At 42.2% G+C, this 15,108-nt stretch overlaps 1 protein-coding gene across 1 annotated transcript; it reads left to right on the top strand.

Annotated features, from left to right (window-relative positions):
- The first annotated feature begins 11,899 nt into the window (after positions 1-11,899).
- On the top strand, positions 11,900-13,541 carry LOC127693993 (C-C motif chemokine 3-like). Its single transcript, XM_052195330.1, has 3 exons — positions 11,900-12,149; positions 12,698-12,809; positions 13,057-13,541. The coding sequence occupies exons 1-3, from the start codon at positions 12,074-12,076 to the stop codon at positions 13,145-13,147; spliced, it is 279 nt and encodes a 92-aa protein (XP_052051290.1). The 5' UTR covers positions 11,900-12,073; the 3' UTR covers positions 13,148-13,541.
- Positions 13,542-15,108: the final 1,567 nt, after the last annotated feature.

The raw sequence follows: 15,108 nt of genomic DNA on the forward strand, positions 1-15,108 counted from the left end.
GGAGTTCCTGACAGACTGTCTTCCCCCAGCAGTGACATCACGGAAGAGAAAGGAGGGAGTTGCAGTGGAGAAGTGGGGGGCATGCTGGAGGGGGAAGTGGTACACCAAAGATAGAGACTGAGGCGGGGAAGGGGGGTGGTTGTGAACCGGAGAGGAAGGATGCAATGTTCACACCTGCTAGCAAAGGCTTGTGGATAAGAATTCACTGCACTTGGGGGTCGGCACTTTCAGGCAGCATAGACTTCACGTCAATCTTTCCAGGGTGGCTGTGATCTCCAGAACAAACATAGGGTGTGACCACAAGAGAGAAGATGTTGACCACTCCAGACTCTTCCACACACAAAAATACCATTTGATCATTCAAAAGAGTTGGTTTAGCTTATCTAGAACAAGGAAGGGAGAGGGGAAAAATAGAGATTTCAGGACATTTTATTGGAATGGTAAGAGAAACAGTTTGGAAGCCTGGAAGATCCAACAAATGTTCTAGTGTAAATAAGGATTGATACCTAGTGATAGTGTTTGCTGCAGACAGAATGTCTAGCCAAACTAAGCATATGGGTGTTTTCTAGCCAGTCCCTAGGAAATTCCCCATGTTCCTAGCTGCTGGGAACCTGTGTAGAAAGAAGATGCAGTCTTCCAAGCCTGAGGACAGTCAAACTCAAAGTAAGGCAAATGAGGGGAACTGGATGGTGGACCCAATGTCTCACTCACCTTTAGCTCATTACCCCGATTCACCCGCTTGCCCTAGACCTCACACTGCAACACACTCCTCTCAGAAACAACAAGGGAGCCAGGTCTCCTCAGTACTTCCAAGTTAAAAGCTGGAAGGGACAGAGCAGTGCCCTGGGGTACTTCACAGTCATTTCACAGAGCACAAGTTTGTCCTCCCTCATCTATCCATTTCTCCCAATGCATAGACTGCACCCTCCCCCTCTGCTATGCTTTCTGTCCTCAGCCTCTTCACCCTGGTCTTGTGTTCTGTGTTCCCTGCTGCACACTAGCTACTTTTTCTGATGAGCTGTCTGGGTTGATGGAGAGTCACACTCACACATCAAGAACTTGTGTCTTGGGCTCTTAGGTCCTCATGGACTTCATTTCCCATGACATTTCAGTTCAGCCCAACCTCCTGCTCATCCTGTTTGTCAGAGCACAGACAGTGGAATAAAGCCTCCTCATTCCCTCAAGGAGATCTTAGCCTATTGATGGCATGGACAGTGATAGAATGTCCCATGAGGTAGAATAAGGAGATAGATACATGGGAGGTAGCAACGGGGCATCAGGGAGCCTGCGGATGAAGGTGATTCCTCATGTGTAGGTAGGAAGTTCCAAGTAAGGTGTAAAATCATTGGGCTAAGGAGGAGCCTCTGCCTACATTAGCCTGTGTCTTTATCACCTTTTGGAGGAGGGCTGCAGAGCCACCTGCTCTGGGGCACTGAGGTTGGGAGATGTTAATGGATGATTGATCTGTGAGGGGGAGTCTTATTGTAAGTAGAGCATTCTCAGAGAAGGTGAAGACTGTTCTAGAGGGTTAGAATTGGAGTGAATCTCAGACTATACCACATTGCCTTCATATTACAGATGAAAAAACTAGGACATGGAGAGGACCCTCTTAAACCTTTAAAGTCTGACTTTAAGCTGGCCCTTTCTTCCAGCTGTTGTTTACTCTCAGAAAGTGGGAACTCAAGTATTAGGATGGTCTACAGGGTACTAGGGAGGTGGTAGACTCTAGGGAGAGATTAAAGATTCACGGAGAAAGCAGAAGTGTCCATGTGGACAGCTTGGCCTTTCTCTGGGTCAGTGTGAGGCTTAAGACTGTTAAGGAGACCACTGAGCATTGGGGGCCAAGAGGGAGCACATGCTTGGAGCTAAGGTGTTAGTAGATGGTGAAAGCTGAGATAGGGAAGCCATGGTAGCTGAGACACAGAGCCATTTTGCTAAGACAATAAACCAATAAGTAGTATTGCCGCTGTAGTAGCTCAGTCACTTTGGGGGAAATGAGAGCAGACGCCCAATCGTGGATGGATGAGACAAGCAGATGGCTATGCAGAGTGAAGGTTCGGAGTGGCATCTGCAGCAGAGGGTGCCAGCTGAAGCAACTCACTAACAACTGATAGACTCTGGACACCAGGCCCTAGTCACCAGCCACAGCCTGTGACTTGGTAGCCTGTGTCCCAGGTAGAAGGTAGCGACTTCAGAGTGTGTCAAATTCCTGAGTGAAACACCGAATCTCACCAGGATCTGGAAACTTCCAGCATTTCTTATGAAGCCTTTTTCTTTGGTTGATGCTTGTACATGTGTTTCTACCCTCTTCCTAGTCAACTGAGAGGAGAGGGAAGGGGAGGAAAGACATTACAGGGTTGGGGAGGGGGGTGTCACAGGGCTAGGAGGAATTAGGGGTAGCTAGGATTCATGTATGCAAGTGTCAAATTGTCAGAGAATAAATAAGAGAAAAATCTGGTCTGAAATTTTTAAAAAAAAATTATATTAGTTTGTTTCCCTTCTATCAAAAAAAAAAAAAAAACAGTGCCATTGCTGTAAAAATTTTAGAAACTTCCAGAAGACATGAATCTTCAAATCCTTAAGATTTAGAGTGACTTAGAATTCTCTATCATTAGATACCAAATTTTAGCTGTTAGTACTTAACATTCTCTCTCCAATTAGCATGCCTTCACATTGCTAGTTAATATCTGTCGGGGGTATATTAAAGACTTAGTCATTAACTGAGACATACATTGAGGAATCTATGACATTCCATTGCCTGGAAGTACTAACACTTGTATTTAAGGATTCTACTACTTAGGTAGCTCCATCCATTTGACTGTTTTGAACCTATCTCTAAATTGAGCTGAGAACTGAGGTGATGAGCTAGGCATAGTCAGTATTGGTTACTGGGCAAAAATCAAAAGACTTGTGCTTGTATGAGTGAGATGCATTTATTGTACCCTGTTTCACAGTAGGGCAACTAAAGACATCAGTAATGTTCTGTATATTTCAACAGAGCTAGAAGAAAAGATCATGAATGTTTTCACCACCAAGAAATTACTTGATAGATTGCCAGATCCTGATTTGAACATCAGTCATACACACTGAAATATCGCATGGTGCTTGTAAACATGTAAAGTCTGTGTTTCGATGTTAAATAATTTTTAATTTAAAAAAGGAGACTTACAAAAATGTAAATGATAGTAATTGTGGTTAGCACTTAACACAGCACTTACCATGAGCCAGCAATAGCCTAAGTATTAGTGTATTTCATTCTCTCTGTGGTCCTCGGAAGTAGGTATCATTGTTAGTCCCTGTTACTCACAAAATTCAAAAGAGAGGTGAATAAACAGCAGAAAACCACATAGCTGACACACCACAGATTGGGAAATGAAACTAAGGAAGCCTGGCTCCAGGATGAGTTCATCAGAAAAGGAAACTCACTTCATTATAAATTTCTGTCAAAAGCTTAACGGCCACATCTGTCAGTATACCACAGTTCTCGGTTCATGTGATTTGGGGCACTAGAATCCTTGAACTTCTCTTTTTTTTTTTAGTCTTAGAAAATATGGTAATTTTAGGGGCAGTTTTCAAAGAGATATGGGGGCAGCAAATGGGCATATGTGATGTTAAAGCAGAAGGGGGAACAGCAGGGGAAGTTTGGGGACAGGAGGGGATGGAAGGGGACAGTAGGGAATGGGAGTCAAGAAAAAAAAATCTACATTTAAAGATGTCCTCAAGTATCCAAAGGTACTGCATACTCTCCAGTAACCAATATTTAGCCAAAGTTTAATCTCTATATAAAAATGACAAAATTATGTGATTCTTTCCATCTTTAGTAAGTAGTAAAATTAGGGGGCTAGGGAGGAGATGCCTCAGTGATTAAGAGCACTGCTTGCTCTTCCAGAGGCCAAGGGTTCAATTCCCAGCACCCACATGACAGCTTACAATTGTATAGGATCCAATTTTCTTTTCTGGTATGGAGATGGACATGCAAATAAACCACTCATATACATAATGTAAATAAATAACTTTTAAAAAATAGTAACATTTATGTATATCAAAAAATAGACATTTTCTTTATTTGTCCTAAATATGGATGCCCATGGCTGCCATGGGACAGGCCTATGCCCATGGTATTTCACTCTGCCCTGTGTTTTTCAGAAAGGAGATGCTTTGCCCTGCCAAGCTGGTGCCCATCACAACAAGTGGTCAACAAGTGTAAAGAACAGGGTTCAAAGCCAGATAGGCAGGCAGGGGCCAAGTCACAGGGAAGTTTCCATGTCACAGGAAACAATGAAGTGGAGTTTAAGAACATCTGAGGAAGAAGAGACTGTCTGGGGCTTTAGTAAGATCTCTTTGGCAAAACTGGAAAGAAACCTTGCTTCTAATTTGCTGCTTATGACCCTGCTGAATAGCCAAAGGGCTGGCCTCAGCAGCATTCATGGGTAGCAAGCAACTGCAGAGCCCTGACTATTTTTTTTAAGATAAATTATTTGAGTTGCTTTCATTCCCCCCCACCCCCCCCACTTCTAAAAGATCTATTTTTAATCGTGTGTGTGTGTGTGTGTGTGTGTGTGTGTGTGTGTGTGTGTGTGCACCTGATAGCAGGTGCTCACAAAAGCCAGAGGCATCTGATACCTCTGGAGCTGAAGTACATACAGGTGGTTGTGAGCTGCCCAACATGGGTGCTGGGAAATGAATGCAGATCTTCTGCAAGAGTTCTTCCTTAACAGCTGAGTCATCTCTCCAGCAATTGCACTCCCCCTGCCCCATCACACCTCCACCATTGCCACCACTGTCCCCTCCACCTGTTGCCCACTGCCACAGCCCCTCAGTTTTAATTCTCAGTATAGACTAGTGTAGGTGACTGAATAGATACAGGAAGTTGTGGGAGCAGAGGGTGTGACTTCCTGGCTTCTGGTTTGTAATCTTGAAAGGATAGGATGTTTTCCTGGGATAGATGATCCAGGATTCAGGAGGTAGATGTAGTCTAGTATCAACATATATAATATACAATCTAATCTACTGTGGATAATCATGTGTATGCATATACACACAGAGAGGAAATGGTAAGAATGCATGCAGGAAATGAAGGGCTCACTGTAAGGGGAACAGATGGCATCAGTGAGTCCTTGTCTCCTGAATGTGAGAAAGGGGCCTGGCTCCAGGATGCTGTTTCTGTCTTTGAGTGATGGAGTCTGGCCTACTACAACCTATGGAAGGCCAGAAGTAGACTTAACAAAAGTGTTATCATTAATTAGTCCACTCCTGGGACTGCTAATGTCAAACAAGAGCTAAGACTGGTATCCAGGGAAGTAGAACCTCAGTGGGGACACTGGAAAGAAAACAATAGGTAGGGTTGGATTGTGGGAAGCGTGGGAAGCAATGGATTGTGGGAAGCATGAGAAGTGAGAGAGGTAGTGGAGCAGTCAGAGGCAATGACAAGGAAGATGAATTGCCCCAGAACTCCCTGGATCCATAGGAGGGATACTCTCCTGGACTGTGGTGGGGCCTTGAGAAGGCTGGAATGAACTGGAAATCTAGGACATAGATTAAGCCCCTCTGCACTCTCCATTGTGCTACTTTCTGTCCTGGTTACCTAAATGATCTTGGTGTTTCCCCTAAAGATGAAGATCTTGCCTCTACGGTCTTTTTGTAATCCTTCCCCTCCCAACGCATATTTCAGCTCAATGATGCGTTATAATGCAGAAGATATCTTTATCAAATCTGTGATTTGTTCACTTGCCTCACTTCCTGCCAGGCCTTGTAGCTTTGTTGGAGATGCAATGGAAAATAACACAGATGGATAGGTGTGTTGCTGACACATGTATGACCGTCATGTGTGACCCAAGCAAGCCATTTTTCCTGGAAACATCAATCAGTCACTTAGAACGTTTCTGACGTCTTCCAACTCAACCTTCCTTGACCCATGTGGTATGTGTGTGTTAAGCACGTACTATGTGTGTAAGCAAGTTATCTTTCCAATCCAAGTGAAAACTCGTGATGAAGGGCTATTTCCTGGTTTGGGAATTGATGCAGAAAGTCTTAAAATTCTATAAACATTAAGGACCTCATAGTCCATCAATTGCCTTCCTTTAAAAGAACGAAATTCTACAAATTAGAAACTAGGTCAGGAAACCCACCAAGTTAGACTCATGTGCTAGGATTTGGTTATCTAGCCACCAACTAGACATGGGCTGAATTTGATTAAAATGGAACAGGCATCATTTAAATTTTAAAACAAACTTTTACGGAGATGACTGGTGACCCACTGCAGTGAAGGCCGTAAGTCTGGAAGGAGGAAGTGTCCATTGCCAGAAAAGTGATGACACGGCGGCTTTCATTTCCCCCTCTACCTTCCCCAGCTCTTAGAATCCAGCCCTCAGAAACTGAATCACAGGTATGAATGTGGCTTCCTAAGAAGTGAGAAGATTGTGGTGGGTTAATGACTGGGAGACAGAAGCAGTAGATAGATAATGACATGTGGCCTTATAAGTTCCTTTTGAGAGTGGCACCTTCTAGATGTTGTAGGATGACTGTGTGTGGTTTTGCTTCTGTGACAGGGTGTCATGTAGCCAAGGCTAGTCTCAAATTCATGAGTTAACTGAGGATGACCTTGAACTTCTGTTTCTCCTGCCTCCACTGCTGGTTTTCCTGGAATGTAGTTTCCAACGAGACAAGTGATTATGATGCTTTTCTTTAGAATTGTTAGCAGACAGAAAGAAACATGGATGCCCCTGTCCTGACAAAGACGTCATTGCCCTTGACCTTGCCTTAGCTTTGTGTCTCTTGCTACCAGCATTAGCAATCAATCATTCAGAGGAATGGAAACAGAGCCTGTGTGCTTTAAAGACTGTAAGAGATGGAGGACTGGGACACATGCTTCTAGAAGCATCAGTTCACATGGCAGTGTGAATAGGGGAAATTTTACAAGGTCTCACCCCTAGAAGAAAAGTTACAGGTAAGAACTAGGCTGCTGAGAGAGGGACAATAAGATTTCTTCAGGGATGAACTCCCAATAGGCTATTCAAATCCAAGTGATCAGCCTAAATACCTGTATGTAAAAGCAATGCTAAATGGACTCAATAGGTTGAGATATATATATATATATATATATATATATATATATATATATATATATATATATATATATATATATCAGAAACAATTGTAGAAGAAGCCATGAATTTTAGAGGGATCTGGGGGCACAGGAGAAGTTGGGGAGGTGGACTAGTGGAAAGGATGTATGTAACTCAGTATGTGGGAGCCAGCAGAGTGTCAGTCCATATAAGGCAAGAAGAAAATCTGGTTCAACACAACTCAATAGGCCATGTTGGTTCAAACCTCTAGAGTCTGACACTGGGCAGTCTATCTCATGCATATTTAAGCACAATACAGTTTAGAAAAATGTTTCCTGGTATGGCACAGACCCCAATTACATTGAAACTCTTCTTAAAGTCCATGTCACTTGGTCCGTGAAGATGGGTTTGAGAGATAGGCTACATGTGTTTCTTTAAGGGGCTAGGGGAGGATCTGGTGTTGTCTTGGTAGTACAGAGTGTGTAGAGATCACCTGCTTGTGGATTTTTTTCTTTAAGAACCCCTTACCCCAGACCTTGTGGTCACTCACCTAACCTGTTGCATCAGGGAAGAATTGCATCCCTAGCTCAAATAAACCCTCATGTAAATTGCATCAGACTCTAGTCCTGGTGGTCTTTTGGGTTTCATGATCTGGGCATAACAATACCTGACTACCTGACTTCAGTCCCTGAAGAGAAGAAACTGGTGAATGCTGTCCTCTGACCTTCACATCCATGCTATGTCACACAGCACACTCACATGCACATGAACACACATGTGTGCATGCATGAGATGCAATGCAGTTATAATAATCATCATAATAAAATAAAAATTGAAAAAAATGTGACTCTGTAGACACTTGGAAGGGACAGACTGCCCAAGTGTGTCCTTGGTTTACTTATGCCTGAAGCCCTCCACTGTTTTCTTGGATCAAACCTGTGAACTCCAACTCCTCTGAAGAGATTTTAAAGCCTCACTGGTTCAACCCACCATAACTAAGTTTCACCATCTCTGTTCCTCAAATTCTGTCATTCCACTGAACCCACAAAGTTATACTCTACCACTCTGTTCATATATATTCAGATCTTGTGTGATTCTTTTTAATTTTTTGAGACTATAATATAATTACATAAATTCCCCCTTCTTTTTCTTCCTTCTACACTTTCTCTCTCAAACTCATGACCCTTTTTTCTTTGTCATTGCATATATATATATATATATATATATATATATATATATACACATGTGCATAGTGTATGTGTGTGTATATGTGTGAGAGATATATAGAGAGAGGGATAGATACATACATAGATACATAGATAGATACATAGATAGGTAGATAGTTTGTGTGTATTCTGAAATACATAAATACAATCTGGTCAGTCTATATAATGTTACTTGTTACTTGTATGTATGTTTTTAGGGCTGACCATTAAGTATGGGATAACCACTTGATGATCTCTTTAGCTCTCTTCCCTGAGAAAGACTATAAGACTAGTCTCCATTTCCCACTCCTAGCATTTCTTTGCTGCCTTTGTGTAGGGTTTAGTTCCTCCTTCCCCGTTAGCTTGTCTATTGGCTTTTGTCCTTGTTCCGGTCATACTCAGGCAGCCATGTTGTCGCTACTACAGTGGCGTAGTTTCTGTGGTATTTTTAGGAGACAGTATCACAGCAGACTTCCTGTTTCTCCGGCTCTTACACCCTTTCTGTCCCCTCTTACCCAATGATTCCTGAGCCTTAGGTGCAGTAGCTGTGTAGCTCCATAACTCTGCAGTCATATGAGTTGTCGATTTCTCTAATATCTTTGTTGAAAGGAGAAGTTTCCTTAACTTTGTGCTTTTAAGACCCTATCAAAATTGCATCCCTTCTATGAAGGCCCCCTGAGTCCCTCTGCAGAAGGTTATTCCTCCCTCCCAACTCAGAGCTTTTCCTCCCATAGCACTTCCTGCCAAGTTCCATGGTCCCTAGTCACTTACTTCATCTGTCCCTGGTAGACTGTGGCATCTGCAGATAAAAGCTACAAAAGAAAGAAACACAGAAAGAAAGAGAGAAAGAAAGAAAGAAAGAAAGAAAGAAAGAAAGAAAGAAAGAAAAGAAAGAAAGAAAGAAAGAAGGAAGGAAGGAAGGAAGGAAGGAAGGAAGGAAGGAAGAAAGAAAGAAAGAAAGAAAGAAAGAAAGAAAGAAAGAAAGAAAGAAAGAAAGAAAGAAAGAAAGAAAGAAAGAAAGAAAGAAAGAAAGAACGAAAGAAAGAGCTCAACCACTTGTCAAAGCAAAATATCAGTCAAGCAGTTTGGGCAAAAACTTGAGTCTATCTACCAAAAACTTTTTTCAAGGGCTAGAAAGATAGTTCAGTGCTTGCTCTGAAAGCATGAGGCCCAGAGTCCAGATCCCCTAACTGCCAGCAGGCTAGTGTTCTGCTGCATGGATTAAGCACATTAGTAATCGGCTCCAAGTCATCAATAGTGCATCAGTATTGCATTGAGGAAAGAAATTAAGGCATTTCCCCGCTTTGAGTCACTTATCCAAGATTGAGTCCAGATTTGACTTCTCCACTTCAGGCTCCTTGTATCCTCTGTCCTCTGATATTGGATAACCACTTGATGATCTCTTCAGCTCTCTTCCCTGAGGAAGATTATTCCCCATCCCCCACTCCCAGCATTCCTTAGCTGCCAGCAGTTCTTTGTGTAAGGTTAAGTTCCTCCTTCCCTGTTAGTTTGTCTATTGGTTTTGTCCTTGCTCCTGTTGCATGAGACTTGATCTGTGTCTGCCTGAAGGCTGTCTTGAGAATCTGTCTCCATATCTGTCTGTATGTGACTCTGTCTGTCTATCTATGTCTGTATGCCCCTGTCCCTTGTGTTATTGTTATATGACTATGTCAGTTGTGTGACTCTCCCTAACACAGGCTTTGCTCTGTATTTATTGAACAGCACAGAAAACATCACCTGTGGAAGGAAAGAGACACATTATAGGAATCTTTACAGGATTGGATTGAATTACTGGCTCCAACCGACCTGGACAACAAACTGTACTACAAGTATCGTTGCATATCAGACAATATCCATAAATGGGTATTCATTTTAGAAAGATTCTTTTAACCCCTGTATTTGCTGCTTTCAGAAAATGGTAAAGATGCATTGTTCTGGGCCCAGGGGCATGGAAGAGTACACAAGATTATGGCAATGCTTCGCTTAGGCTGTAAAAGTTGATCACATGAGAAACCCACTGTAAATACTGTTAATTGCTACATTATTTTCCTAAAGGCAGGTTAAATAAGCAGGCTGAGTACACAGTAGGATAGCAGTCTTAAGTCCTAAGTGATCTCAAGGTACATTATTAATTCTGAGTGTGAGATCCAGCAAAAGTTCCAGTCTTGTAGAATGTATGAGACATTTGTTTAATCATAACATTGTATCATCACAACCTGCCTGTTAATTCTAGTCATGGAGTGCAAAGATTGGGGATAATATGGCAGACCCTATTGTTAGTAAGCTCTGGATTTGATTAAGAGATCCTGATTCAATAAGTAGCATGGAACATCAATGGGGACATGATTCCTGACATCAGTCTTGCACACGCATGACCATACATACACTCACATACATACAGACCACACACATATACACATATGCATGCACACTCACAAGCAGACATGATGCTACATGCTTGTAATCCTAACACTCCAGAGCCTGAAGCAGAAGGATCTTAATTTTGGCTACCTAGTGAGACCTTGTCTCAGAAGTTAAAAGTAAAACATTTGATAACTGATTACTTTTAAACTGGTGGTATTGAAAATGCTTTAAACTAAGTGAGTTCATGAGTACGTGTGTGGACAGGACGATAATATTTCATCAAATAAAATAAGAAAAATCTCAAAATATAATTTAACCATTCACAGGCCCATCACACAGGGTTTTAATAATTCTTTAAAGCTTTTATTTTTAAGTGATTTAAAAAATTTTTCCAGTATTATTTATTTGTAATGCCTGGGTTTGGTGTGGAAAACTGTGTATATTTCCAGATATTTGTAGGATTCTTCACTTTGTAAAACTTGTACAATGTTTCCTGATATTTTTATCACCTATGCTATGAGTGTATTTATGTCATTTTATTAATTTTAAGAGCTTCATAAATAAGCAATACAATATATATATATATACTATAATTTGATTTATAATTCTTTCATAGTGATTCTGTTTCTTTAGTTCAAAGTTACAATGACACTGGGCCAGCTGTCTCAATATTTAAACATGGCTTTAAATTTGGGTTGTTTCCACAAAACTCTTTCCTAGAAAGGCTTTTTCTAGCTTAATAGGCATAAATATTTTTAGGCTTCTCACATGTTAACACCCACACTTGAAGTATCTTTGTGATCCACAACTAATGTTCAACCCAGTGGCCTAGTCACTCTGTGGCTGATGATTGGACAAATGTCTTAAATGTGACCTCATCTTCCCCATTGCTGGAGCTGGGGATGCTCTCCCTCCGTCCCTTGTGGTGGTGGTAGGAGGGGCTGTTGTGCCACGTTCCACAGCCCCTCCTACCTTCTTCTTCCATGTGGTTAGAGAAGCTGAGAACTAATGAGAGTTTCCGTTCCATGGCAAAAAAAATGAGGTTGGAGTGTTTATTCACAGTATGGTTCTCATGAGAAGGGACCAGCTAAGAATAACCCTGGGTAGACATTGTCCTACCTCCTCCTGCTCACAAGAGAAACTATGAAGTAAGAACCGGTCACAAGTTGAGAGCTGAGACTTATATCTCAGAGATACTATTCTTGGATATCCTGAGCCCCTGTGGTCACTGGGAACCCTGGGTTGTGTAATATCCAACATGACACCATTGCTGTGCTTAAAATTTTCCCTCCGCAGCCCCTGATTCCATTTCCTCATCTGCCAGGGATACCTATAAGAGAAGGGGCACATGGCTTCAGACACCGGGATACAAGCAGCAGCGAGTGCCAGCCCTTTCTCTGCTCTGCTAACAAGCGCACCCTCTGTCACCAGCTCAGCATCATGAAGGTCTCCATCGCTGCCTTTGCCGTTCTTCTCTGTACCATGGCTCTCTGCAGTCAAGTCTTCTCAGCGCCATGTGAGTCCACACTGCTACAGGAGGTGTCCCCAGTCTCTGGTCTAGGGCAGACCACAGCAGTCTTTTCAGTGGCTTCAGAGTCTACAAGAGAAAAGAAACTGGTCTTTCTCTTTGAGACTTTTATTTTCCTCTCTATGGTGTAGAAGGGTCTAACTTTTTATAGGCCCCAGACCTTGAAATCACAGTGAGGATAGTGCTGTCATGTACTTACTACATGACAGCCCTAGGATTCCTAAGGAACTCTGCCTCTGGGATGCCTTATGTGATGCCCTGGTGTCTTTTTTGCTGACTTCTGGTATTAAAGCTGTGCGAAAGACACAGGGCAACATAAAGAGGAAGAGAAAAAACACACAGTGAAGATATAGATAGAACAGAGACAGAAACAAAGACAGACATGGGGGCATTTCTGGTCCCAAATGCCCAAATGCCTTCAGAGCCTTAGCCTTCCAAACTCCCACCCCAAGCAAGGCAGCCTTCCTTGCCTCTTAAGTTGAATTAGCTGTCCTGCTCAATGATGACTTGAATTTGTTCTGTCCCTTCCCCTGCAGATGGAGCTGACACCCCGACTGCCTGCTGCTTCTACTACAGCCGACAGATTCAACGCAAATTCATCACTGACTATTTTGAGACCAGCAGCCTTTGCTCCCAGCCAGGTGTCATGTAAGTTTTGTTCTTCTGCTTTTCCTGATAAGGTGGGGTGTGGAAGAGTATAAGAGAGGGTTTCTCAGTCACAGAGGGGGAATGGGGAGTCACAAAAAGGGAAGCACAGGATCATCTAAAGGGAGCCAGTGAGAGAGGCTCTGTGGAGCATCGCTGAGGACGGGAGTGATGGGGAAACCACAGAGGAAGTCAGACTCTCCCATATGATGTTTTAGTTTCTTGACCCTCTCTCTCTCTCTCCCTGTAGTTTCCTGACCAAGAGAAACCGGCAGATCTGCGCTGACCCCAAAGAGACCTGGGTCCAAGAATACATCACTGACCTGGAACTGAATGGCTGAGAGACCTGGAGGCAGGGAGGAACTCCCAAACCTCATGCGTCCCATGTAGAGCCAGGGTTTGAGCCCCAGAACATCCCTGCCACCTCCATAGTTCCATCTCCTATAAGCTGTTTGCTGCCAAGTAGCCACATCCAGGGACTCTTCACTTGGAATTTTATTTAATTTAATACTATTGATTTAATACTATTTAATTTTGTAATTTATTTTATTGTCGCACTTATGTTTGTGACTATTTATTCTGAAAGACTTCAGGACACATTCCTCCACCCCATCCCTCTCTTGATTGGTCACACTGTGTTTGGTGACAGCTTTTCTATGTAGACATGATGACAAAGTCATGAACTGACAAATGTACAATGGATTCTTTGTCTATACCAGAGAAATAATAAATAATGTCCTTTAACAAGTGACTGGTGTTGAGTTTTATTTTATTTTTCTGGAAAGTCAGAATTATTGGTTAAGAGGAATGACAGCAAAGAATAGAATGCTATGAAATGGAATTTGGGAGTGTAGTGGGAAGGGGTGGGAGATGTGAATGGGTGACTTCCAGGGAGTAACTCTACTTCATACTGGAAGTGTGGATCTGGAACCCTAAAATGGTGGCTATTTTGTGAATCAACTCATAATGTGCCTTCACTAGAAAAAGTCACCATTTAAATAATTATATTATCCAATAGAGTATTAATCATGCATACCATAAATAAAGCCTTAGGAAAAGTTTTGAGGATTACTCTGAACTCACTGTTATTTTTTATGCCTTGACCATTTGATACTGTTTTTTTGTTTGTTTGTTTGTTTGTTTTGTTTTGTTTTGTTTTGTTTTGAGATACAGTCTCATTATGTAGCCTTGTCTGGTCTGAAACTCAGAGGTCTTCATGCCTTTGCCTCCTGAATGTTGAGATTAAAGGAGTATGTCACCATGCCATACATCCCCTGAAAGCTTATGCATCAAAGGATTGGTCCCCAGTACAGCAGGGTTCAGAGGAGGAGCCTTTTGGAAGTGACTGGTTCATGGGGGCTCTGACCTCATGGATTGTATAAAGTCATACTTTAATGGGTTTGGGGAGTTGGATGCAATTTTTGTGGTAAAAGTAAGACCTACTTCTTGGTTTCCACTAAAAGGCAGCTTTTCTCCACATGCTTCTGCCATGATAAGGCCTCACCATCCGGCCAAAAGTACCCTGTCCAATTTCAGAAACCATGAGCCAAAATAAACCTTTCTTCCTTTGAGCTGAGTTTCTCTGCCCAAACTAGAGGAAACTTCAATCCACCTGTCAAAACAGTCACAGATATCATGGCCACTGTGGAAACAATCTCCCACTCAAGCTTTGAGCAACATTATGTGGGTGTCTTTGTTTCAGTCACCATTGTTCCAGATGCCCCGAGATTGTTCCCGAAGTATCAGTTTGCCTCCAGTAGCCCAATAGCTTCAGATGGCACTGTGCCACAGCCAAGAGTCAAGAAGCCAGCACAGCAGTCTGACACATACAGTCCCCAAAGCTGAGCCGGATGCTGTTTTCACCATTGTGTTGTCGTTCACCTTGGGTTTCTGATCTCTACATGTTTCATTTGTGGAGAACATTTTACATTATGGTTCATTTATGTCTTTCCCCCCAGAAAATTATATCTACTCTTAAAGGAGTAACCTTATCTGGCCCTACTTGGAACTCTTCCTTTCCATGGAGATTATGAAAAGCACAAAAATATTGGACAGCCCTAGAGTTCTCTTGGCACACTTGCCCCTAAGAACTCAGAAACAAGAGATTTGGCAACTGATCAGATTACAGGCTTCCTCCTATATGTAGTGTACAGGACATGGTCCCCAGAAAATAAGACCTTAATAACAAAGTTAGTTTGCCTAAAACAACCTTTGATGATATACATGATATAAAAACAGTATATAAATGAAATATAAGAGCTTGCCAATCACATGGAGACTGGCTCATAATAAGTTACAGTGA

The sequence above is a fragment of the Apodemus sylvaticus genome, chromosome 10, assembly GCF_947179515.1.
Source record: "Apodemus sylvaticus chromosome 10, mApoSyl1.1, whole genome shotgun sequence".
NCBI lineage: Eukaryota > Metazoa > Chordata > Mammalia > Rodentia > Muridae > Apodemus > Apodemus sylvaticus.